This window comes from Podarcis filfolensis (assembly GCF_964270895.1).
Source record: "Podarcis filfolensis genome assembly, chromosome: 12".
Taxonomy (NCBI): domain Eukaryota; kingdom Metazoa; phylum Chordata; class Lepidosauria; order Squamata; family Lacertidae; genus Podarcis; species Podarcis filfolensis.
The window spans coordinates 57,198,819-57,222,818 of NC_139614.1; the positions used below are offsets into that span (position 1 = coordinate 57,198,819).

The following is a 24,000-nucleotide window of genomic DNA, read 5'->3' on the forward strand; positions in this document are numbered from 1 at the left end:
TTTGGAAAATCATTTGTATTAGTTTTCGATTACAATATTCCAATAAAATCCTCATTATAACTATGCCACATTATAATACCATTAATAATACGAATCATTCAAAAGCCAAATTATACAATTTAGGTGCCCCCCCACGTGCTGGAATTGATGGTTTGATTTACTTTATTTCTGCGTTCCAAAATCTTATAGATTTCCACCACACTCCAGTCAGAAAAACAAACCCTTATACCCCAAATGCAATTTTAACGACTTCCATTCGCATTAACACATTCAATGATTTATAGTCCTACAGGTGAAGCATTTAAACTCTGTCTTTGTTCTTTTTGTTATTCTGTCCATGATGTTTCTTCCTGTCTTTGTAATATATTGTCTATCTTTTGTCAGTTGCTGTTCTCCATCATGCCTTGGGCAGAGCTAGTGTCCCACTGTTGTTTCAGAAGTTCTCCACTGCTCTGTCCAGAGCTTCAGTGTTTTGCAACATTAGCAGCAGCTGCAAAAATCATAGTGTCCCTAAAAAATATCCTGTTTTCGCCATTTTTCTCTCAGCCCGGGGAGTAGAGCAAGCTGTCGAACTTAAAATAACTCAGTAATGAACCTTCTTTGGCAAGCTCACAGCTTCACTTCCAATTAAATTAAATTCAGTTTAGTCCGAGGATGATAAAGAGGAAGAGTCCGCTCTTAAGTTTCCATCATAAACCTTTTGTAGAATAGAGCTTCTCACCCTCCCCCCCTTTTAATTTTACTTTACACACACAAGTCCATTTGATGTTATATTCCATCTCTGCAATCCATTTTTCACTGCTAGACATTGTTTGGATAAACATGACAACATCTGGAATAAGTTTATGGCTATTAACATCTACATGTGTATTATAATAACGACCCTGTATCAATTTATATAAGAATGTTTGAGAGTATATTGCATTGCATTTTTGTATATTGTTCTTTTTTCTTACACATCTTTGTTATCCCCCCCTTTCCCCTTTTTTCTCTGTATCACTTTATTTTTTTATACCTGAAATTATTTCAATAAAATATTAACATTGCAGAGAGAGAGAAAGAGAGAGAGAGGGAGAGAGGGAGGGGGAGAGAACGGCCCATCTAGTTCAGCATCCTGTTCTCCTGAAGGTTTAGCCCCCTGGCAGGACTCGAACGCAAGACCAGTGCTCTCCCCTCCTGCAGCTTCCAGCACCTGCTATTCAGAAGAACTGCTGCCTCCGGCTGTGGGGGCAGAGCATAATCACGACATGCAAAACTAATATTGTTTAATTATTATGCAATTCTACTTTTACTTGTCCCTCCCTCCCCCCCAAAAAACAACTTCCACTGATTCCAACTAGTTAAAAGCTTTTCCAGATATATAGTAAATTATCCTAAATATTAAGAAAGCATGAGCTGTTTAACCATTAGGGCTGTGCAGAGTCACCCTGATCTCCCCTGGATCAGTCAGGCCAGGGGTCAAGCACCCCAGATCCAGCCCCAGATCAGTTCAGGGACAGAGCTAATGTTTAAGTGGGGGGTGGTTTAACCCCTAATTAAATGTGCAATCTGGAGGGGGAAGGAAGAGATTCTGCATCTCTTCTCCGCCTACAGAGAGGAAGAGTAGCAGTAGGGAGACAGCGCTTTGATGGAGGTAAGAAACACTTTATTTTTCCAAGTCTGCCCTGTGACGTTTTAGAACAATATATCTGATATCGTTCTAATAACATTAAACAGGTCAGTGTAGATCCAGCCTCAGAGTCCCTGCACTTAGCGAAAAGGATATGGGGGGGTGCTTATACAGAGATCTAAGGCTGAACAGGAGCTGTTGTGTTGCCCCTTCATTTAGGGAGAATATTCATCGCCCTTCTCTTCCAATATCTGGCTATCAAGCGGAATTTGCTTTTCTCCCCCCGTTCGCTCATCATCTCCTCCTCCTCTGGCAGCAGAGCCTCCTTATTTGCAATCTTCTGTATGATCTCTGCTTCTTTCTTCACGTCCTTCAGCAACTGAATCCTTTTCTGATATCCAAGCTTGCGTTCCTCCTCTTCGGACGCAATGAGCATGTCGATGTATTCTGGAGTGGAGAGCGGGTTGGGCTTCAGGGCAATTTCCTGCAGGCGCCGCAGGCTTTGAGACGCTCTCTCGATGTTTTCGAACAAATTTTCTCTTACCTCGATGTACTCCTGGCTGAGGTGCAAAATCAGCTCCTCCGCTGTCATAACCCCATGGCAGGCGTACTCGTACTTTTTCTTCAGCTCCGCATATGTCTTCTTCTCTTTCCTTATTTCGTCCTTAAATTGGTAATCCTGGTTGCAGTGGTCACTGGCTGAGCACTTGCCAGGACAAACGTTGCATTTTCCTGAGAAGAAACTGATAGCGGAGCAAAAGCGGTTCAGCAGGTCCCAGGTATGCCAGCAAGGATAGTGGCAGGTGACCTCACAGTTCTTGCAGTTGGTTGCATATTGATGAGCTCCAGAGAGATCTTGCTTCACTTTGACGGTGACTGGGAACTCATACTCAAAATCTCTGTTGGCCGCCATGTCAGCTTTGTGCTGGTCAAGGATTTGTTCCGTTTCCTTCAGTTCTTCCAGTTTGACCAGCCCGGTTTTGATCTGGGGCAGCAGGCCCTGCACAACCGTCTCCAACTCTTTCCGCTCCCTGAGAACTTCCTTCGTCAAAGACAAACTCCTCGCGTTCAGTTTGCTTAGTGAGTCAAAGTAGGTCTTCATGCTGATCAAACCCATTTTCCAAAACATTTCGTCAAAGTTAGGGCTCTCCCCGCCCCCCACGACGTTGTTGGCAAACAGGGCGGAATTGTTGAATTTGAAATGCACGGGGTTCCCCTTGCCATCTTTGGTGCATGGAACGTTGGCCGTCTTAATGGCCTCAAGGACCAGGGGAGTCTGTGAATCTGCAAAGGTGATCAGGAACTGGATGTTCTCCTTGATATCTTTCCCAAAGATGGAGAGCACGGAATCAAAGACGTATTTCTCGGCTGCTGTTAAGCGGTTTGTGGAAGCCTTGACCACAAAGCAGACACAATCGATATGGTCAATGCCTCCTGGAATGGAGAAAAACTCCCGGATCTTCTCCACTAACTTTTTGTCCTGTTCTATTCCTCTCGTGTCTCCGAATCCTGGAGTGTCAACAAAAGTGAGGGAGCAAGGGATCTTGAGACCCTCTTGATAGTTCACCACATAAGCCATCACTTCGGATGTCTGGCTTTCTGCTTGGTTTCTGCCGGTCACTTCATCAATAAGTTTGAACCGGAATTCATCTCCCCATTGCACGCCCAGGATGTAGTTGATCATCCCATTGATGAGAGTGGTTTTCCCTGATCCAGACGCTCCCATCATCATGATCACTTTGTTGGCGATCTGCAAGTTCTCTTTGCCTAGATGGTACTTTGGAGACGTTTCAGACGCCCTTTTCAGTTTTAATGCATAAACAGAAGGTTCACCCCTTTCTACAAGGATACTTTCTTTGAGATATTTCTGAGGTGGTTTGATTTTACTTCTTTCCTGTGTTCTGGAAGACGCCATCTTCTTTTTAACAAACTTGCTGTCACAATTAAAAGATAAACACATGCATTAGAAAAATAAATGTACTCTTCTTCCTATCATTATGATTTTATTGCTTTCGACACACGTCTCAGGAAAAAGTACAAAATGTAATAAAAACAGTTCAAAAATATTCTAAAACAAATAGTAGCAACTTACAAAATAAAAAACCCAGTGCCAAGCAGACTGTCAAGGCAAAAACTTGTTGGAACAGAAAAATGTCTTCTATTTTTTTCTGGGTGCCTGTCCTATCTTGACAGAAATGCTGTTCCACAGATCAGAGGCAGCCACACTAAAATCCCTGCTCTGAGTTACCAGTTAGAACCTGGGTGCATATCTCGGGTAAGAATTTCTCAGTTATCAAAGAAACAAACAAACAAAATCAGGACTGTCCCAAGTCGGAACATTCAGGTGTGATTCCAGTAATGCAGAGGACCGGGACCCTTCCAACTCTGCAATTCTCTGATTCTATGATTTGGAGCATATGGGAGACCCAAATGCCATCATCCCACTCACCCCAAAGTAACATAACTCACACATCCCCCGCCCCAAAGTCTCTGCTGTGGTGCTGAAGGAACCAAATTGTTCAGAACGAAACAGACTTGATTCCCATCACTTGGGGGTAACCAAGGGCAGAGGTGAAATCTAGCCCCCACTGCTATGTTATGTCTTAGCCACCATGTTGCATTCTGAACCCTATCCATATGGAAGCCACCCTTTCCAAGAAGGCTTCTGGTCTCACCAAGTATCCACTAGTCTACTTGTGAGGTGACAAGGGTTAGGCCCAACATGACCACAGGGCTCATTCGCAGTGAGAGCTGGACTCTCAACCAGGCCCTCTGGCTTGCAGCCAGCTGAGATGCTATGGTTGACACCCGGAATTTAAAATGTTAACTATTAGCAAAGAGGTTTTTGGATCCTGGGCTGTTGTTCTTTGGCCAGAGTGTGTAGGTGTGTACTGCCGCTGCACCCTTGCTTTGCAAAAAGCAAATAACCAAACATTTATTCTTGCATCTACACCCTGACACCAATTAGCCTCTTCTTTCTGTTTCCAAATACACTTTGCCAGGTGCTCAGGTCACCTCTTAAAAATCATTTCCTTGTCTTCTCCAAGGGCAATGATGTGGGTTGGCCTTCCTAATCTCAGTCGTCTAAAGATATGGACGAATTGCTCTTTGCTTACTGCTCTCTTCCTCTGTTTACAGAGTCCCTCTCCCCAGCTACCCAACTCATGTAGAAATATTGAATGTCGGAAACTGGAAAACATTCTTTTGTGTGTCTTGGGAGGGGTGTTTCAGAGTTTACTTTCAGACAGAGGGGGACATGCCGGGAGTGAGAGGCAGAGAGAAGCAATCCCATGCTCATGCAGCAAGTTGGCAGCAGCAGAATAGACCCAGCAGTAGAGAAGAAATTGAAATTGAAATACTTTATTTTCACTTGTACAACTTGTATACAGTGAGATTACTCGAGCACCCCCCACTCAGCTTTCTTCGTCTTAATTCCCCTTGTTTACTGACGCACACCCACCAAACCTGAAAGTCAGTTGCCCTGTTCTTCTCTTTTCATTCAGCAGCCCAGCTGCCCACGGACAGAAGCTGTTCTTTACCCTGTTGGTGCGACTAATCATGCTTCTACATCTTCTGCCTGAGGGCAGGAGAGCAAGAAAGTGCCGGCCGGGGTGTGAATAATCATCCCTGAGAATTTTCCCCACTCTCCTGAGGCAACGTTCTTCTGCTATTTCATCCAGTGGATTTACGGGACGGCCCATAATATCTTGTGCTGAGTTTGGATTTGATACCCTGCTTTATCACTACCCGAGGGAGTCTCAAAGCAGCTAACATTCTCCTTTCCCTTCCTCCCCCACAACAAACACTCTGTGAGGTGAGTGGGGCTGAGAGACTTCAAAGAAGTGTGACTGGCCCAAGGTCACCCAGCAGCTGCATGTGGAGGAACGGAGACGCGAACCCGGTTCACCAGATTACACTGGTGCCCTCCCAGGTGCGGGATAGCTGCTCAGGTGCACGGAGCAGTAAATGCGCCGTGCAGCCGGGGGCGAAGCAAGCTGCTCACGGGTGGAATGAGCCACCGATGGCGGACATTTAGTGCGCTGCCCGCCTGCGACTCCTAAGCCTCCCCCAGCTGGCAAAACGAAGGGGAAAGGGGGGAATGCCACTGGCAAAGCAGCGCAGCTCCCCCTGACAGCGGAGACACCCGGGGCGATCCACCCCCACCACACCCCCTTCCTCTGCCCCTGAATAGACCATGTTGGCTGCAGTCTCTTATCCTCCTGTCTGTCTCTGCTTGTTTCTTAACCGAGTCACATGTCCACACGTATTTTCACTTGCTGCTAGGATTTGGGACTCTTGGGCTTATTTTCAAAGTTTTTGGAGGGACTTCAGTGGCAACTAACAGAGAGAGAGAGAGAGAGCCCTCTCTGTGCTGGTCCTGCAGTAAAAATTGCAGTTTTCGTGGTTGCATTTTGTTTTTCCTTTTAATTTATATTTAACTAACATTTCCATGTTAATCTTTCTGTAAAGCTGGTAGAAACTACTGTATGGGAGGCTTCAAAAGCAATAATGAGAGGTCAAATAATTCAAAAGGGATCATTAAAATAAGCAAAGGGAGAAGGCAACTTATGGTCCAAACTGAGCAGCTGTGGGGGTTGCTCTACAAAAACATTATAGAAAATTAGAGGTATTAAGAAAACAATATGATCTCATAAACTGTGCTCAAACAGAAAAAAAACTGAGGTTTGTAAGACAGTGTTTCTTTGGAAAAGGAAACAAACCTGGCAAATTGTTACCAGATTTTCTAACAAAGAGCAATATATAAAAAAAGCAGCACAACCATCTTCCCCACTTCTCCATTGTCTCTTGAGACAGACAGATGCCAACATCCCATTCCCACGCAATCACCCTGCAGCAGCTCCAATCTCACCTTTTCTCTCTTTTCCAGATTTCCAGGGTCCTGGTGAAAGCTGAGAGGAGAAATCGCGCTCTCCTCTGCTCTTTGTGGTTCCTGGCTCCTGCTGTTTGCTTCTCCTGGCCTACTTAAATACCCTTCCCACTGCACACCCCACCCAGTTCCTCCAGAGTCCTCATTGCCCTGGTTATTATGGGTGGCTGTCTGCAGAATCATGCATGCCACCCAGAGGCGGAGCTAGCTGCTCTGGCACCCAGGGGCGGGGCCATGGGGGCAGGGCAAGCGTCCCAGGGGGCGAGATGCCCGTGGGGGCTGAGCAAGCCACCCATGGCGGGCTGTTTCCTGGGCGGCAGTGGGGAGGGAGATGCACCACTTGGCCAGCAGCCTTCCTCCCTTCCCTCTTCCTTTTGACAGCTTGGAGGAGGCTTTCCTTCCCAAGGAAGCAGCCCAGGAGTGGGGGGCAATGGCATGCCACCCACCCGCAACTCCCAAACCTCCCTTGAGCTGTCAAAATGATGGGGGAACAGGGGAAGGCTGCCGGTAAGGCAGCACAGCTCTGCTCCTTCCCCCAATGGGTTGGGGTAGACTTGGGAGTCGTGGGCAGGCGGGCGGCGAACCGAATGTCACCCCCCTCAGTGATGACACCCAGGGCAATCCACCCCCACCGCCCACCTTCCTTCGTCCCTGATCCCACCTCCCCTGTCGTGGAATCACAGAACTGAAGAGTTAAAAGGTACCCAACTCCTGCAATGTCATGCAGGAATCTTAGCTAAGCAATCCAGCCTCAGTTTAATAACCTCCAATGAAGGTGAGACCAGCTCTTATCACCAGGAAGTTCTCCCTCATGTCTAGTAAGAATCACCTTTCTTGTAATTTGAAACCATTGGCTTGGGTGCAGCAAGAAATTAACTTTTTTCCGGAAAGAGCAATCTGAAGTTTACAGCATGTTATTCCCCGAGGGAGAATTATCTAAAATGATTTACAGGTGTTATCTGACTCCAAGTAGGCTTGCTAAGATGTATAAGGCTGAATCAGATAAGTGCTGGAGGTGCAATGAGGTCGAGGGGACGTTCTTTCATATGTAGTGGACCTGTACAAGGGTAAAAGAGTATTGGGAAATAATTTATAATGAATTAAAAAAAAGTTTAAAAGCACTTTTCCAAAAAAGCCAGTGTCCTTTTTGTTGGGGATAATTCAGACGGAAATTCCCAGGTGTCAAAAAAGGTTATTTCTGTATGTCACTACTGCGGCCCATGTTTTGTTAGCCCCAAAATGGAAAACGAGCGAGGTCCCAACCAAAGAAGAATGGCAACTTTAAGCTGATGGAATATGTGCAGCTTGCAGACCTAACATATAGAATAAGAGAACAAGAAGAACATATAGTTGTACCTCTACTTACGGACGCGATCCATTCCAGGGTGCCGTTCGCACCCCAAAATGTCCGTAAGTAGAGCGCTGCACATGCGCGTGGCACGATATAGTGCTCCTGCGCATGTGCGAATTGCGCAGATTGCTCCTGCGCATGCACAAAGTGCACAGGTCACTCCTACGCATTTGTGAAGTGGCAAACCCAGAAGTAAACACTTCCGGGTTTGCCGCATTTGTAATCAGAAAAAAAGCAACATGAAGCAAAAGCAGCTCAAGGTATGACTGTACATTTAAAGAAGACTGGGAGGTATTGGGGGGGGGAATTGTGTACACTTGAAAAAGGTGGCAGCATTAAGATAAATTCAACAATGTAAATAAGTTTTAATGGATGTAATAATGGAATACTGAATGGTTTAATTTATATAAGATATGTGGGGATTCATGTTGTGCAAAATGAACCATGGGAAGAGAAGAAGAGAAGTCATCAGTATTTTAAGGTTGTTTAAATGAATATTCTAAATTGTAAAACAGAAGATTTAATAAAAATTATAAACAAAACCCCCCCCCAAGCTTCTATTCCCTCCTCTTGTCTAAGTGACAGCGCTCCAGCTAGTCAAACATGACTGTCCCATTACCTCTGAGTCTTCTCTTTTTCAGGTGAAACATACCCACTCATTCCCTTCTTTTCATCTTTCAAATGCATTCCCCTCCATGGATGTAGCCAGGGTGTCAGGGAACTGCCATCAGGGCCGGAGGGAGAGAGCGGGCTCCAGAGGGGTCCCAGAGAGCGTCCCGGGATGGGGAGAGGCAGCCCTTCTTCTGAGGAAGAGAATCAGCGTAGCACCAGAGGAGAAGGGGGGCAGATGGGGGAATCGGCGAGGCGGTCCCATGACTCCTTGCCAGGGACCAGCGGGGAGAGTAAGGGTCCTCCGCTGCCCACACCCTCCTTGCGCAGAAGGCTTCCGTGCAGGGAGAGTAGGAGGAGACTAGGCGTCAAAGAGCTTCTTTGCTGGAAGAAGTTTAAGAAACGCCCACTGACAGATTCTGCCAGCGATTGAGACAGCCACGGTCCGGACAGAAAAGGTTCACTCAGGCAACCCAGCCAGGTGTTGCATCGGTTTACGCACGAGCAACCCCTAGAACCATTACAGCAATCTGTCAGTCCCTGACGTTGCTTGTGCGCAGCCCCAGAGAGGCAGCACGATGAGCCAAACAACGCCGGCCGGAGGGACAGAGCAAGAAGCCATGGTGTGAGGTCTGGTCGAGAGGAACCGAGACCTGGAGGCGCATGTCGCTACCCTGTCTGCGTGGCTGGAGGAGACATGGGCTCAGGATGAACAGGTCAGAGCCACCCCGATAGGGAGGAAGGTCCCGGGGCTGGTACATAAGTTTGGTGGAAAGCCCCAGGACTACAATGCCTTCCGAACGGAAATTCAATACGCTTTGGATTTGCAGAAAAATGACTTTGCGGATGACGGGGAGAGGGTGGCTTACATTGTTGGACATCTGCAGGATGGGGCGCGCGAATAGATCAGGCCCCTAATGGCGACGCAGAATGATGCATTGAAAGATCTTAAGAAATTCTACCAGGCGATGGACGCGATGTTCTCCAGCGAGGTGGAGCAATGCGTGACACGGAGGGAGCTGATGGGGTGCAAGCAGGGGGGCCTGTCCGTCAGAGACTACTGGTCGCGTTTTGCGATGTTAGTCCACAAGCTCGGGTGGGATCTGGACTCTGAACCAATACAAATGTTGTTTGATGCGGGTTTGGACCCTGGAGTGAAAGACGAGCTGTCCCGAGCGCCCCGCCCGCGGTCAATGGATGAACTCACAAAGGCTGTGCTGGCGATCGGAGTACGCCAGGAAGCGTGGTCTCGGGAGAAGCGGGAGATAAGGGGAGAACGTTTCCATGGCAGCCGCATTCCGGAGATGCCGAGGGAGCCTTCCCGGGCGGCGGAGCCGATGGAAACTGATGGCGCGCGCGAAGTTTCAAACGCTGGCGGAGGCCGGAAGAGGGAGGGGAAGGAGTGGAAAACTACCAAGAAGTGTTTCCTCTGTCAGCAACCGGGACATTTTGCAAGGGTCTGCCCTCAACGGAAAGCCTGGCAAGGCATGATGGGGACTACAGGCCAAGACGAGAAGGGGGAGGAGGGGCCGGTGCAGGGAAACGACAAAGTCTGGCTGCCAACCAGCGGGGGCAGCAGCCAGGCCAGCAACCAATAGAAGTGCCCCAGCCTGACCCACCCAGAGCAGCTATAGCCATAGAGGTGGTGCTAGAACTCCCAAATGGGCACCCCGTCAAAGTGGAGGGGCTGCTGGATTCTGGCAGCTTGTGTAATTTCTTCAGCAGAGACTTCGCTCTGGAGCATCAGCTCCACCTGTTGCCACTAGATTTTCCCTTGCAGGTGAACACCATCAATGGCAGGGAACTCCTGGGAGGGGAAGTGACACACCAGACACCGCCAATACGAATGAGTGTCTCCAGGCACACAGAAACCATAGCCTTTCATGTGGCCACGCTGGCAGGACCCCCAATAATACTGGGAATGAGCTGGCTGGCAATACATGACCCAGTAGTGTCATGGCATCAGCGGTCGGTCACCTTTGGGTCAGCTTACTGCTTAGAACACCGTCTGGGAGGGAAGGAACCAAGGATGACTGTGGCCAAGGTGGCTGGGGCGGCCCTGGAGCAAAAAAGGGAGGTGCCACCGCAATATGCAGATTTGAAGGAGGTCTTCAGCGAGAGGGAGGCAGACAGACTGCCCCCCCCCACAGACCATTTGACTGCCAAATCAACCTGCTTCCAGGGGCTCAGTTACCGGTGGGTAAGCTGTATGACATGTCCGACCGGGAGATGCAGGAGTTGTGGCAGTTTATTGACAAGAACCTGAAGAGGGGTTTCATAAGGGAATCCAAGGCGGTGGGGTGCAGTCCCGTGTTCTTTGTGGACAAAAAAAGAGACTAATCAGCCCAGATTAGTTGTGGATTACAGGGCCGTAAACCTGGTGTCAGAACCCGTAACTTTCCCAATGCCCAGGATCGACGATATTTTGACACGTGTGAGGTGAGGAAAGATTTTTACCAAGCTGGACCTCAGGGGAGCATATAATCTGATTAGGATAAGGGAGGGAGACGAATGGAAAACGACCATGTTCACCCCCCTGGGGGCTTTTGAGTACTTAGTCATGCCATTTGGATTACAATTGGGGTCCGCCTGCTTTCAAGCCTTCATGCACCATGTGTTGGGGCCCCTGCTGTACAAGAATTGCGTAGCCTTTTTGGATGACGTCTTGATCTATTCGGACAATGAAACGCAACATGTCAGAGATGTCAGGGAGGTGCTACAGAGATTGAAGAAGCATCAGTTGTGGGTCAAGCTGGAAAAATGCCAATTCCACGCCAGGGAGGTCGAGTTCCTGGGGTACAGGTTGTCCGACAAAGGACTAGCCATGGATCTGGGCAAGGTGAAGGCAGTGCTGGAATGGAAAGCATCCCAAAACAGAAAGGATGTGCAGAGGTTCCTAGGCTTCAGCAACTTCTACAGGAAGTTCATAAAGAACTTTGCTCACTTGACAGCACCCATTACGGATTGTCTTAGTAGCAAAAAGAAGTTCGCATGGACAGAGGATGCGCAGCAGTCCTTTGAAAAGCTGAAGAAGGCGTTCGCCTCGGAGGAGCAGCTCCTGCATGTGGATCCGGAGAAGCCCATGAGACTGGAGACGGACGCGTCCGACCGCGCGGTTGGGGTGGTACTTTTGCAGCCCGGGGCCAAGCAGAACTGGAGGCCGTGTGCCTTTTTCTCTAGGAAGCTGAGCAAGTCGGAGCAAAACTACACGGTGTATGACCGAGAATTGCTTGCGATCTATGCGGCATTTCGGCAATGGAGACATCTGTTGATAGGGGCGCGGCACAAAATCCAGTCCGAACGGACCACAAGAACTTGGAATACTGGCGGACCGCACGAGTGCTCAACCAGAGACAGATCAGATGGTCCCAGGAGTTCGCCAAGTTCTTCTTCGAGATTCGATATGTGCCGGGAGAGGAAAACGTAAGGGCAGATGCTCTCTCCAGGAAACCAGAGTACATGGAAGGGGAGGGGCCACCAGAGACCAGGCACGTGTTCCCCGAGGACCGGTGGGTGTGGGGGGGAACGTTGGTTGGGAAACGAGAACTGGCAGGGCTCACCAGAGACGATGAGTTTGCTCAGGCCAAGATCAGGGAACTCAGGGACGGAAAGGAAGACAATGGAGGGTTTGAGGAAAAGGAAGGGCTACTGTACTATAAGGGGGCACTGTATGTACCGGGGGAGACGTTGAGGGGGAAGGTACTTAGGCAACTCCACGACAACCCAACAGCTGGGCACTTTGGACAGCACAAGACCATGCTACTTGTCACCAGGCAGTTCTGGTGGCCAAAGGTGAGGGAAGACATACGAGAATATGTACGAGGGTGCGACCGATGCCAGAGAGCTAAGGGGGAAAGGGCGGCCCCCGCAGGGTTACTGGAACCCCTACTTACACCGGGAAAGCCCTGGGAGGTGGTGTCCATTGATTTTATGACAGATCTGCCCAAGTCTAGGGGGAAGACAGCGGTCATGGTAGTAGTCGATCTACTGACGAAAATGTGCCATTTCGTAGCTTGCTCACATGCAGCAACGGCAGAGGAGACAGCCAGGCTGTTTGTGGATCACATTTTTAGACTACATGGGACTCCCTTGAGGGTTATCTTGGATCGCGGGAAACAATTTACTTCCAGGTTCTGGAGGAAGCTCATGAGCTTGCTACAGGTCGAGGTGAGCTTCTCAACGGCGAGACACCCAGAGACCAACGGACAAGCAGAAAGAGCGAACGGTATACTCCAGCAATACCTACGCTGCTATGTCAGCGAGAGACAGAACGACTGGGTAGAGAAATTAGCTTTGGCTGAATTTGCGTACAATAATGCTGAACACGTGTCCACGGGAATGAGCCCTTTCATGGCCAATTACGGGTGTCACCCCAGGGGCTTCCCGGGGCGGGGGGAGGAAGGATGGAGTGTACCCGTGGCTGAGCAATTTGTGGAGGAAATGGAGGCCTTGCACCAGCAACTCAGGTTGAACTTGGAGCGGGCCAAGGAAGTTTACAAGAGGCAGGCAGACAGGCACCGTCAGGAGGGGGAGGCCATACGGGTGGGAGACCGGGTGTGGTTGTCATCCCAAGGGTTACCCCTAAAGGGAGGGTGCAAGAAGTTGCAGCCGAGGCGGCTGGGACCTTTTGAGGTAATACAGCAGGTAAACCCAGTGGCATTTAAACTCAAGTTGCCTGACAGCATGTTCCATAGGTCCCTACTTTCACCTTACAGGGAGGGGCGGGAATTCCCGGGATGGAAGGGAGGGGTTACCACCCACCCGCGGGTAGAGGAGAGGGAACACTGTAACCAGGCCACGGAAATACTCGATTCAAGGTGGCGAGGTCGCCAGGTAGAGTACTTGGTAGCCTGGGAGGGAGAACCTAGGTCGGAAAACACGTGGGTCCCCGCTGAATCAATCAGTGACGGGTATATGGTAGAAGAATTCCACAGTTTGTTCCCAAATAAGCCAAAACCACTAGCTAGATTCTGGGAGGAAGAATTTGGACCCACAGGCGACGAAGGGGACTTTGTGGGTTTTCCTGCCTCCGAAGAGGAGGGAGGGGAGGTGTCCGAGGGAGAAGAATCAGATTGGGAGGTTCAAACAGTGGGAAGAGATCCGAGTGGATGGGAGGCTGGTTTTGAATCCTCAGGAGATGATGACAGCTCCTTCAGGGGGTTCCCCACATCGTCGGCCGAGGAGAGAGAGGAGGTGGTATCGGAAAATCGTGGTGGGGTGGGGTCCTGGGGAGGAGGTGGATGTCAGGGAACTGCCATCAGGGCCGGAGGGAGAGAGCGGGCTCCGGAGGGGTCCCAGAGAGCGCCCCGGGATGGGGAGAGGCAGCCCTTCTTCTGGGGAAGAGAATCAGCGTAGCACCAGTGGAGAAGGGGGGCAGATGGGGGAATCGGCGAGGCGGTCCCAGGACTCCTTGCCAGGGACCAGCGGGGAGAGTAAGGGTCCTCCGCTGCCTACGCCCTCCTTGCGCAGAAGGTTTCCGTGCAGGGAGAGTAGGAGGAGACTAGGCGTCAAAGAGCTTCTTTGCTGGAAGAAGTTTAAGAAACGCCCACTGACGGATTCTGCCAGCGATTGAGGCAGCCACAGGTGAGTGGCTGTCTGGACAGAAAAGGTTCACTCAGGCAACCCAGTCAGGTGTTGTACCGGTTTACGCACGAGCAACCCCTAGAACCATTACACAGGGGGTTGAGGAGCTGCCCCCCCTAAATCAAATAAAAGAATGAAAATACTTAACAAAAAATATAAATTGTAGAAAGATTTGGGCAAGTTGTTCTGAGCACTTGGGGTAAAAAGAAAAGAAAAAGCAATTTAAAACAACTGTTGTTGAGACATTTCATTCTGAATCTGCTAGGCAGAGCCAGACAGAGGATAATGACAGCTGGGTTTCCGCCCCGCCCCGCCAGCACAAATACTGGCTGCCCTTCTGGCCTGGGTGAAACTAAAAGCATTATTTTCTGTGTGCGCACAGGCTATGAGTCACTGAAAAGTCCCTGTGTCGGGGATGAGAAAGGGACAACAAAAATTCACAAGTTTTTTAAAACAACTTACCGTATTTCTAAGCACCCTGATTGGCTCTGGGGTGGGGGGCAAACAGCCAAACACGGAGGGAGGTGTGTTTACCTCCAACCACTTGTCACCACTCCCTTTCAGAACCCGCTTCCTTGGTCTCCTTCCTGGAAACACACCTATTTCGAGAAGCTATTCAAATAAAAAGTTGGATGGCAGTGTGTGGGTTTGTTTGTTTTTTATATAGCTGGTTGAGTGTGGAGAGTTTAACTGGACCGGCGTGGCTCATTTTCCTACAGAGCAGGTTGAAACCTGAATTTCAGATGGGAGCAGGAAGACCACGGAGTGAAAACAGAGCAGAAATTAAATGAGGTGGGGGAGAGCACAGCTACAGGTGCAAGACTGATAATGGGGCTGCATTAGTTCCTCCCTGGGGCTGCTAAAGGTTCTGCCATTGACCCCAGATCCACGGGATCACCAGCTGAGTTGGTAGGGCACAAGATTCCCGGGGTCCTAGGCTGAGCCCCACATTGGATGAAAAAATTCTGCATTGCAAGCATAGGCATAGCCAAGGGCAGGGGCAGGGGGGCAGCTGTCCCCCTGGATCAAGTAAAACAATAGAAATACTTAACTGACTGCCACCGAGAACACATAACACCGGTCCCGAAAGACCTACAGTACGTTTCCAAGCACAAGTGTTGGTGCTGACCTTTCAAGCCCTAAACAGCCTCAGCCCTGTAGACCTGAAGGAGCATCTCCACCCCCATCATTCTGCCCGGAGGTCCAGCACCAAGGGCCTTCTGGCAGTTCCCTCATTGCGAGAAGCAAAGTTACAGGAAACCAGGCAGAGGGCCTTCTTGGTGGTGGCGCCCACCCTGAGGAACGCCCTCCCATCAGATGACAAGGAGATGAGTAACTATATAACCTTTAGAAGACACCCAGAGTCGTCCACGACTGGACCTAATGGTCAGGGGTCCCTTTACCCTTACCGTTTACAAGTTACTCTATACAAGATACAGATACGGATTTCTCTCTTAACAAACTCCAAACGACTCTCAGAACACTACTGACCAACAACCTAACGAACAAGGAAGGTCATGAGCCATCATGCCTATGTGGAGACCTTGACCAATAGCAGAGGCCCCATATCTCTAAGCAGAAGAACTCCCTCTGCTCGGTCTTCTTGGCCTTCCGCCAACTTCTTAATTGCTTTTGTGGGAAGCTGCATCAAACAGCACGTAGGCAAAAAATCCCAGCATAACGATGGAAACCAGGGCGGGGTGGAGGAAAGTCTGGGGATTCAGAGAATTCTATGTGTACATGATTATGATTTATTTTTGATGATAAGAGAAAAATGAATAAAAATATTTGTTTAAGAAAAGAGAGTGATGGAGCCCAAGTCACCCAGTGAACTTTGTGGCTGGGGGGGGAGGGTTGGTACACGCCATAAGACCCTCCCTCCCTATCCGCCCCCCCCCAACCTCAGAGCACCCACTGCTTTCTTAGCTGGCACAGGGGAAGGGGATCGGGGTCTTTCCCCTCTCAGAGCCAAGAAGCCCTGCACATCCCTGTGACCAGGGGTCGGCAACCTAAGGCCCCTGGGCCAGATGTGGCCCAATTGCTTTCTCAATCCGGCCCACGGACAGTCCGGGAAACAGCGTGTTTTTACATGAGTAGAATGTGTCCTTTTATTTAAAATGCATCTCTGGGTTATTTGTGGGGCAGAGGAATTCGTTCCTTTCCCCCCCAAAATATGCTGGTCCCCCACATGGTCTGAGGGACGGTGGACGGGCCCACAGCTGAAAAAGGTCGCTGACCCCCGCCTGTGACTTTAATTTTAAGGCACTTCTGGGTTCTCATCCCTGTTTATAAGAGCAGAGGGCGACGAAGTCTGCCAAATCCTTTATCTTCTGGATTGTCTGCTGGACTCAGCCACGGCTGCTACTGTTCCCGGACAGCCTTGAACACGTTTTAATTGTTTCCTGCGCTTCAAAGAAGCACGAGATGAACTTCGAAGAGGAAGGTGAAAGTGAAAGTGCCGCGCGGCGGGGGAGGCGCGTCTCCGTTGCCCGGACGGAGCATTGCAAAATCTTCCCCTCGTGCCCAACCGAGGAATTGGCAGCCTGTCTCAGTGACGCGTCTCTGTCTCTCCGCGTCCGGGGCTTCCAGAAATCCCCGGGGCTCGGGGGACCTCGCTGGTGGCCTCATCTTGCTCCAAAACGTCGCGGACTTTGCAGAAATCCGGATTCCTTTTCAATCCCTTAACGTGGAACCGTTACCCGAGCGCGGCGGCGGCTTAATGTAATGGATCCTTGGAAACTTGCTGTGAAACAAAATAAAATAAAATTTACTGGATTTTTTTATATATATGGGGGGGGGGGAATCATTTTTTGTAGTTGCAGTTTGCTGTTTTGCTGCTCGGGATTGTCGGTTTCTTCTCCCATTGAATCCTGTCAATGCTTAGCGTTTAATTTCAAATTGCTTTTATATGTTGAGTGTACCTCACACATTTTTTATGCAGACTTTTGTGAAAGCCAAAAGGCATGTTTTCAGTGAATAGAATAGGTGAGATATAATTGAATGTATGAATGGCTGGTATTTTAGTCTGGATGTGGGGGATATTTTTAGCTGTAGCCCATGAAGGAGATGGGTCGCTAGCAGCTGCTCACGTTCCTGATGTGCATTTTGACAGGAGACAAACAGATTTCAGGGGCATAAATTGGGTGGCAAATGTATGGGAAGGCTTTGAGTCCCTGGGATTTAAATGGCACAGACCTCCCATCTCATAACAGGGAAAGGCAGATTCAGATAGGTAGCCGTGTTGGTCTGACGCAGTCGAAATACAAAACTTTTTCAAAAAAATTGTGCAGTAGCACCTTAGAGACCAACTAAGTTTGATCTGGGTATAAGCTTTCGTGTGCATGCACACTTCTTCAGATACCAGGGAAAGGCAGGTGCAGGCAGCAGCAGCAGGAGCGGCAGGTGGCGCTGTGGGTTAAACCACTGAGCCTCTTGGGCTTGCCGATCAGAAGGTTGGTGGTTTGAATCCCCGCGACAGGGTGATCTCCTGTTGCTCGGTCCCTGCTCCTGCCAACCTAGCAGTTCAAAAGCACGTCAAAGTGCAAGTAGAGAAATAGGTACCGCTCTGGCAGGAAGGTAAACGGCGTTTCCGGGCTCTGTGGTTTCCATCACTGTGTCCTGTTGCGCCAGAAGCAGTTTAGTCCTGCTGGCCACATGACTTGGAAAGCTGTCTGTAGACAACGTCGGCTCCCTCGGCCTGAAAAGCAAGATGAGCGCCACAACCCCATATTCACCTTTGACTGGACTTAACCATCCAGGGGTCGTTTACCCACCTTTACCAAACCCTTGGATCCCTCCTGTTGCTAACAGCCGAGGGGAAGAGAGAGGGAACCTTCAGTACTCCCAGAGACCGCATGCTGAGCAGGCCCAGCTCAGCAAGCAAGGCAGAGAGGAGAGCTTAAACGCTCCTTTTGTACCCAATAACCCAGGTGGACCTGGCGCAGAAAGAGCTTTTAAGCTCCCTGCCTTGCTTGCTGGACAAAGCCCACTCTGCACTCCAGCTCTGGGGGGCTAAGGATGCTCACACCAGATCCTGTGGGTGTCAGAGTTAGGTCCCTGAGGGCTTTTGAGATCTGGGGACACTGGTGACCCTGGGAGCTGTGCTCCTTAGATAGCTCTCTGCCCGTGCTTTTCTGCACAGAGCAGGACTTTGGGTTTCAGCTTCAGACTTCAGAAGGTGAATTGCAATAAAAACCTTTCCTCTCCCTATTTCTTTAGCCCCCTTTTCCTGCTTCCCAGCAAGATGGCTTAGCTTAGCTGGAAGAGAAATTATTATTTTCTCCAACACACACACAGACACACCCCTGACCAGAAAACCCTAACCAGATGTAGGGTGGGATGTATTTACACTGGTGAAATCTCTCCCTTTCTGGGAAATGCTCTGGCTGAGTAGAAACCTTCCTTAAAACTGGCCTTGACCGGCTGTAAACTTGAGCTCCCTGTGCCTTCGTCTCTTCCGCTTTCACTTCACTTGGCAGAGCCCAGTTTGAACCCCCTGCACTCTCCCCATTAGATCCAGCCAAATCTCGAAGCTGCCAAAAGGGAGAAGAGCAGGGCAGAGCTTACAAGACAAGGCTGCTAACATTTGCTCCTATTCCTTTCCCTTTTTGTAGTAATTTAGATAAATGTGTTTTTTAAATGTGAGAAAACGTACACACGATGCCAGTGTCCACCAGGGCTGGTGAACCTCAGCACAGGGCAGCAACTCTAGCCCTGCAGCAGCAGGACCCAGTCTGGCCTGGCCTCAGGCTGTCCCCCTCACTGGCCCTGCTCCATGCCTCCCATCCCGAGGGCTTTTTGCTTTGCCGGAATATGTACTTGGACTGTGATAACGTTGCAGTCCTCTATCAGGGTGACCAAGTCTGTTTCAGTAGCACCAGACAAATGGATAGCCCAGTGCCATCCAAGAATATCTGGAGTTGAACAGCCCCAACCCACTCATGTGTTTTCCCTCACAGAGATGACTTCACAAGAGCCTGAGAGTTGGAGCTGTCTTTGCATCCAAGGAGGGCTTCCTTCAGAGGAGTCTCCTTACCCCCACATTCAAGGAGACCAGGACCATACCTGATGGGGCATTAGGTGCCTCCAGCACCCAGCTGTTCATCTCACCACAGAGATGCCTGTGAATTCTACCAGGGAAGGTCATCCTAACCACCTTTCAGCTTTTTTAAAAAATAAATAAATATTTGTACCCCGCCCATCTGGCTGGGTTTCCCCAGCCACTCTGGGCGGCTTCCATAGAAACCAAAAATACACTAAAATATCACAGATTAAAAACTTCCCTGAACAGGGCTGCCTTAAGATGTCTTCTGAATGTCAGGTAGTTATTTATCGCTTTGACATCTGATGGGAGGGCGTTCCACAGGGCAGGCGCCACTACCGAGAAGGCCCTCTGCCTGGTTCCCTGTAGCTTTGCTTCTTGCAATGAGGGAACCGCTAGAAGGCCCTCGGCGCTGGACCTCAGCATCCGGGCAGAACGATGGGGGTGGAGACGCTCCTTCAGGTATACTGGGCCGAGGCCGTTTAGGGCTTTAAAGGTCAACACCAGCACTTTGAATTGTGCTCGGAAACGTACTGGGAGCCAATGTAGGTCTTTCAAGACCGGTGTTATGTGGTCTCGGCGGCTGCCCCCAGTCACCAGTCTAGCTGCCGCATTCTGGATTAGTTGTAGTTTCCGAGTCACCTTCAAAGGTAGCCCCACGTAGAGCGCATTGCAGTAGTCCAAGCGGGAGATAACCAGAGCATGCACCACTCTGGCGAGACAGTCCGCGGGCCGCGGGCAGGTAGGGTCTCAGCCTGCGTACCAGGTGGAGTTGGTAGACAGCTGCCCTGGACACAGAATTGACCTGCGCCTCCATGGACAGCTGTGAGTCCAAAATGACTCCCAGGCTGCGCACCTGGTCCTTCAGGGGCACAGTTACCCTATTCAGGACCAGGGAGTCCTCCACACCAGCCCGCCCCCTGTCCCCCAAAAACAGTACTTCTGTCTTGTCAGGATTCAACCTCAATCCATTAGCCGCCATCCATCCTCCAACTGCCTCCAGGCACTCACACAGGACCTTCACCGCCTTCACTGGTTCTGATTTGAAAGAGAGGTAGAGCTGGGTATCATCTGCATATTGATGGACACCCAGTCCAAACCCCCTGATGATTTCTCCCAGTGGCTTCATATAGATGTTAAAAAGCATGGGGGAGAGGACGGAACCCTGAGGCACCCCACAAGTGAGGGCCCAGGGGTCTGAACACTCATCCCCCACCACCACTTTCTGAACACGGCCCAGGAGGAAGGAGCGAAACCACTGCATAACAGTGCCCCCAGCTCCCAGCCCCTCTAGACGGTCCAGAAGGATGTTATGGTCGATTGTATCAAAGGCCGCTGAAAGATCCAGCAGAACTAGGAAACAACTCTCACCTTTGTCCCTAGCTCGCCGGAGATCATCAACCAGCGCGACCAAGGCAGTTTCAGTCCCATGATGAGGCCTGAATCCTGATTGGAAGGGATCCAAATGGTCCGCATCCTCCAGGCGTGCCTGGAGTTGTTCAGCAACCACGCGCTCAATCACCTTGCCCAAGAATGGAAGATTTGAGACTGGGCGATAGTTGGCCATACTGGCCGGGTCTAAAGATGGTTTTTTAAGAAGCGGTTTAATGACCGCCTCTTTCAGCGGATCTGGGAATGTTCCCTCACAGAGGGAAGCATTCACCACCCCGCAGAGCCCATCGCCCAGCCCTTCCCGGCTTGCTTTTATTAGCCAGGATGGGCAAGGATCAAGGAGACAGGTGGTTGGTTTCACGCGTCCAAGCAGCCTGTCCACACCCTCGGGGGTAACGGATTGAAATTGATTCCATGCAACTTGACCAGACAGAGCTCTAGCACTCTCCCGCCCCAGCCCTGCTCCCACGGTGGTGTCTAGCTCCTTCCGAATATGAGTGATTTTATCTGCAAAAAACTTTGCAAAATCGTTGCAGGAGATCTTGGGGTCTTTACAAGGCCCCGGTGGTAAAGGTGGTTCCGTTAAATTGTGAACCACCTGAAAGAGTCTCCTGCTACTATTTTCTGCAGATGCAATAGAGGCGGTGAAGAAAGTCTTCTTCGCCGTCGCTATCGCCACTTGGTAGGCTCGAAGTTGAGCTCTAATCTGTGTCCGGTCAGATTCGGAGTGAGTTTTTTGCCACCGACGCTCTAGCCGTCTCAGCGATTGTTTCATCGCCCTCAGTTCTGAAGAAAACCACGGGGCTGTCCGGGCTCCATGCAATCGGAGAGGGCGCTTTGGAGCCAGACAGTCGATAGCCCTGGTTAACTCCGCATTCCAGCGGGCCACCAGGGAATCAGCTGAAAGGCCATCAACATGGGATAAAGCATGCCCTACCACTCTCTGGAAACCATTTGGATCCATTAAGTGGCGGGGGCGGACCATCCGAATTGGTCCCACCTCCCTGCAGAGGGGAAGGGTCGCGGAGAAGTCCAGTTGCACCAGGAAGTGATCTGACCATGGCACTTCTTTTGTTTCACTTTTACTTAGTGTCAGATCACCCACGTCACTAGAGGTGAACACCAGGTCTAAGGCATGTCCATGACTATGAGTTGGGCCAAACTTATTCAGGGACAGCCCCATGGAGGCCATGCTTTCCATGAAGTCCCGAGCAGCCCCTTGTAAGGTCGTGTCGGCATGGATGTTAAAATCCCCTAGGACAACCAAACTAGGTGTCTCCAGGAGAAAATCCGCCACGACCTGAAGCAGCTCAGACAGGGAATCCTTGGTGCAGCGGGGAGGTCGGTACACCAAAAGGAATCCTGTACTGCCCCTATTGCCCAACTTCCAGAACATGCACTCAGAAAACTGGATCTTCCCAGTAGGACGCCTGGTGCAAGCTAGTGACTTCCTAAAAATCACTGCAACCCCCCCTCCCCGCCCACATGACCTGGGTTGCTGTGCGTAAGAGAAACCTGGTGGGCAAGCAGCGGCAAGGACAGGCCCATCTGCTTCCTCCAACCAGGTCTCTGTCACACATGCCAGGTCAAATCCTCCATCCACAATCAGGTTGTGGATGGCAGTGGTTTTATTCATCATTGACCTGGCATTACACAGCAACACCTTCAGGTCATGTGGGTTTCCCCTGTTGATTCCAGTATCCATCCGGTCAAGGCCAGACCCGGAGGCAGGGATAGTCTTCAAACAACGACTAAACCTGCCTCCTCGGTAATGACATGGTCTGGTCTTAGCGTAACTCCACTTCCTGCCCATGATCACCGAGATCGGATGTCCCAGTGCTTCCCCCCCTGTGGAACTTGTCCCAGCCATCGTGTTGGCTGGGGCCCCACTCCCAGGCAGCCCTGATCCCGCCCCTTAAAAACAAAACGCAAACTATACAGAACCAATAAAACAACAACAAAAAAGAACAGAACAATTATAATAAAATTAATCCCCAACCAAATATCCATCCCACCCACCCCCAACAAAGGAAAAAAGGAAAAAAAGAAATAAAAATTTAAATTGCCACCGACTGCTTGAGGACATTTTAAAGCACATTAACCACCTGGAACAGGGAAGCAATGGCAGAACACTTCCCACCCTTCCCAAAAAGTTTGTTCCAAAAAGGGCCAGTTGGAAAAGGCCCTGCAGTCCTCACCCAGCCGATGGTCCGAGGCTTCCCCGCAGCAGGAGTCCCTTTATAGCTGGGAGAGAGGGCCTCCTTCTTAAATTGTGGTGCCCAGAACTGGACACAGTATTCCAGATGAGGTCTGACCAAGGCAGAAGAGAGTGGGACTATTACTTCCCTTCATCTGGACTCTAGACTTCTGTTGATGCAGCCTAGGATTGCATTAAGTTTTTTGTTGTTTTTACTGCTGCATCTCACTGTGGAGTCATGTTAAACTTGTGGTCCACTAAGACCCCTGGATCCTTTTCACATGTACTGCTAGTAAGCCCCATCCTATATTTGTGCATCTGGTTTTTCCTGCCTAAGTGCAGAACTTTACATTTGTCCCTGTTGCTACGAGCGCAGCAACAGCCTGCCATGGAAGAACTCGCAGGGCGTGGGGGCACTGAGGGGGCAGTTCTGGCACCTTTTTTCTAGAGAGAAAGCGCTGCATTTACTGTTGCAGTGTACTAGGTTCTGAAGTCCTCAAGCCCTCCTTGTCTCTCCCAGGATCCTTCGAAGACCATGAAATCCCCGAAGACTCCTGGCAAACCCTGCTCTCAGAGCGAGTTGGCGTTCTTGTCAGGATAAGATCACTTCTTCCCTGAAATTCCTCTCTGCCTCTTGACCTTCACTGTTCCCTTTTGGACTCCTGCTCAAAATATGCTTGTCAGGCAAGCATTTCTGGACACATAGATGTTGATGTGTTTTAGTCTTGTACTGTTAATATTAATGTTGCAGTCTGCTGTCAGAGTGACCAAGTCTGTTTCAGGAGCACCAGACTAGGGAAGGTCATCCTAACCATGAAAGATTGTTCCCATAGCAATTTCCACAAAGCACAACTCTCTCTTTCAGGCCCTTAGAAAGGAAGGAGTTAGCTAATTCCCTGTTTAGGGAAGCTTTTAATGTTTGATGCATTACTGTATTTTAATATTGTGTTGGAAGCCGCCCAGAGTGGCTGGGAAGCCCCGCCAGATGGGCAGGGTATAAATAATATATTATTATTATTGTTGTTGTTGTTGTTGTTGTTGTTGTTGTTATTATTATTATTATTATTATTATTATTATTATTATTATTATCTTTTTGAACCACAATACGCTCTGCTGCTTATGTCCTGCACCAGACTGGTGACTGGAATGTCATGGAGGACCCTTTGAACATCTGCAACAATCATCGCCCCTTTTGGAACTGGTTTCAGAATAACACTGCCGCAGAGGCCACAAGTCTTTCAAAAATCTCATACAATATTGAAAATAAATACCTCAGCAAAATCTGCTCAACTGAGGAAGGAAGTTGAGAGGTTCCTCCAGGTCAGCAGC

General features: G+C 49.8%; 1 protein-coding gene across 1 annotated transcript; it reads right to left on the minus strand.

Moving 5' to 3' along the window:
• Nucleotides 1-6,680, minus strand: LOC310746071 (uncharacterized protein). Its single transcript, XM_083579771.1, has 2 exons — nt 6,480-6,680; nt 1-3,543 (listed from the first exon to the last, which is right to left on the minus strand). Exon 2 carries the CDS (start codon nt 3,522-3,524, stop codon nt 1,821-1,823), a length of 1,704 nt encoding a protein of 567 aa, XP_083435897.1. The 5' UTR covers nt 3,525-3,543; nt 6,480-6,680; the 3' UTR covers nt 1-1,820.
• Nucleotides 6,681-24,000: the final 17,320 nt, after the last annotated feature.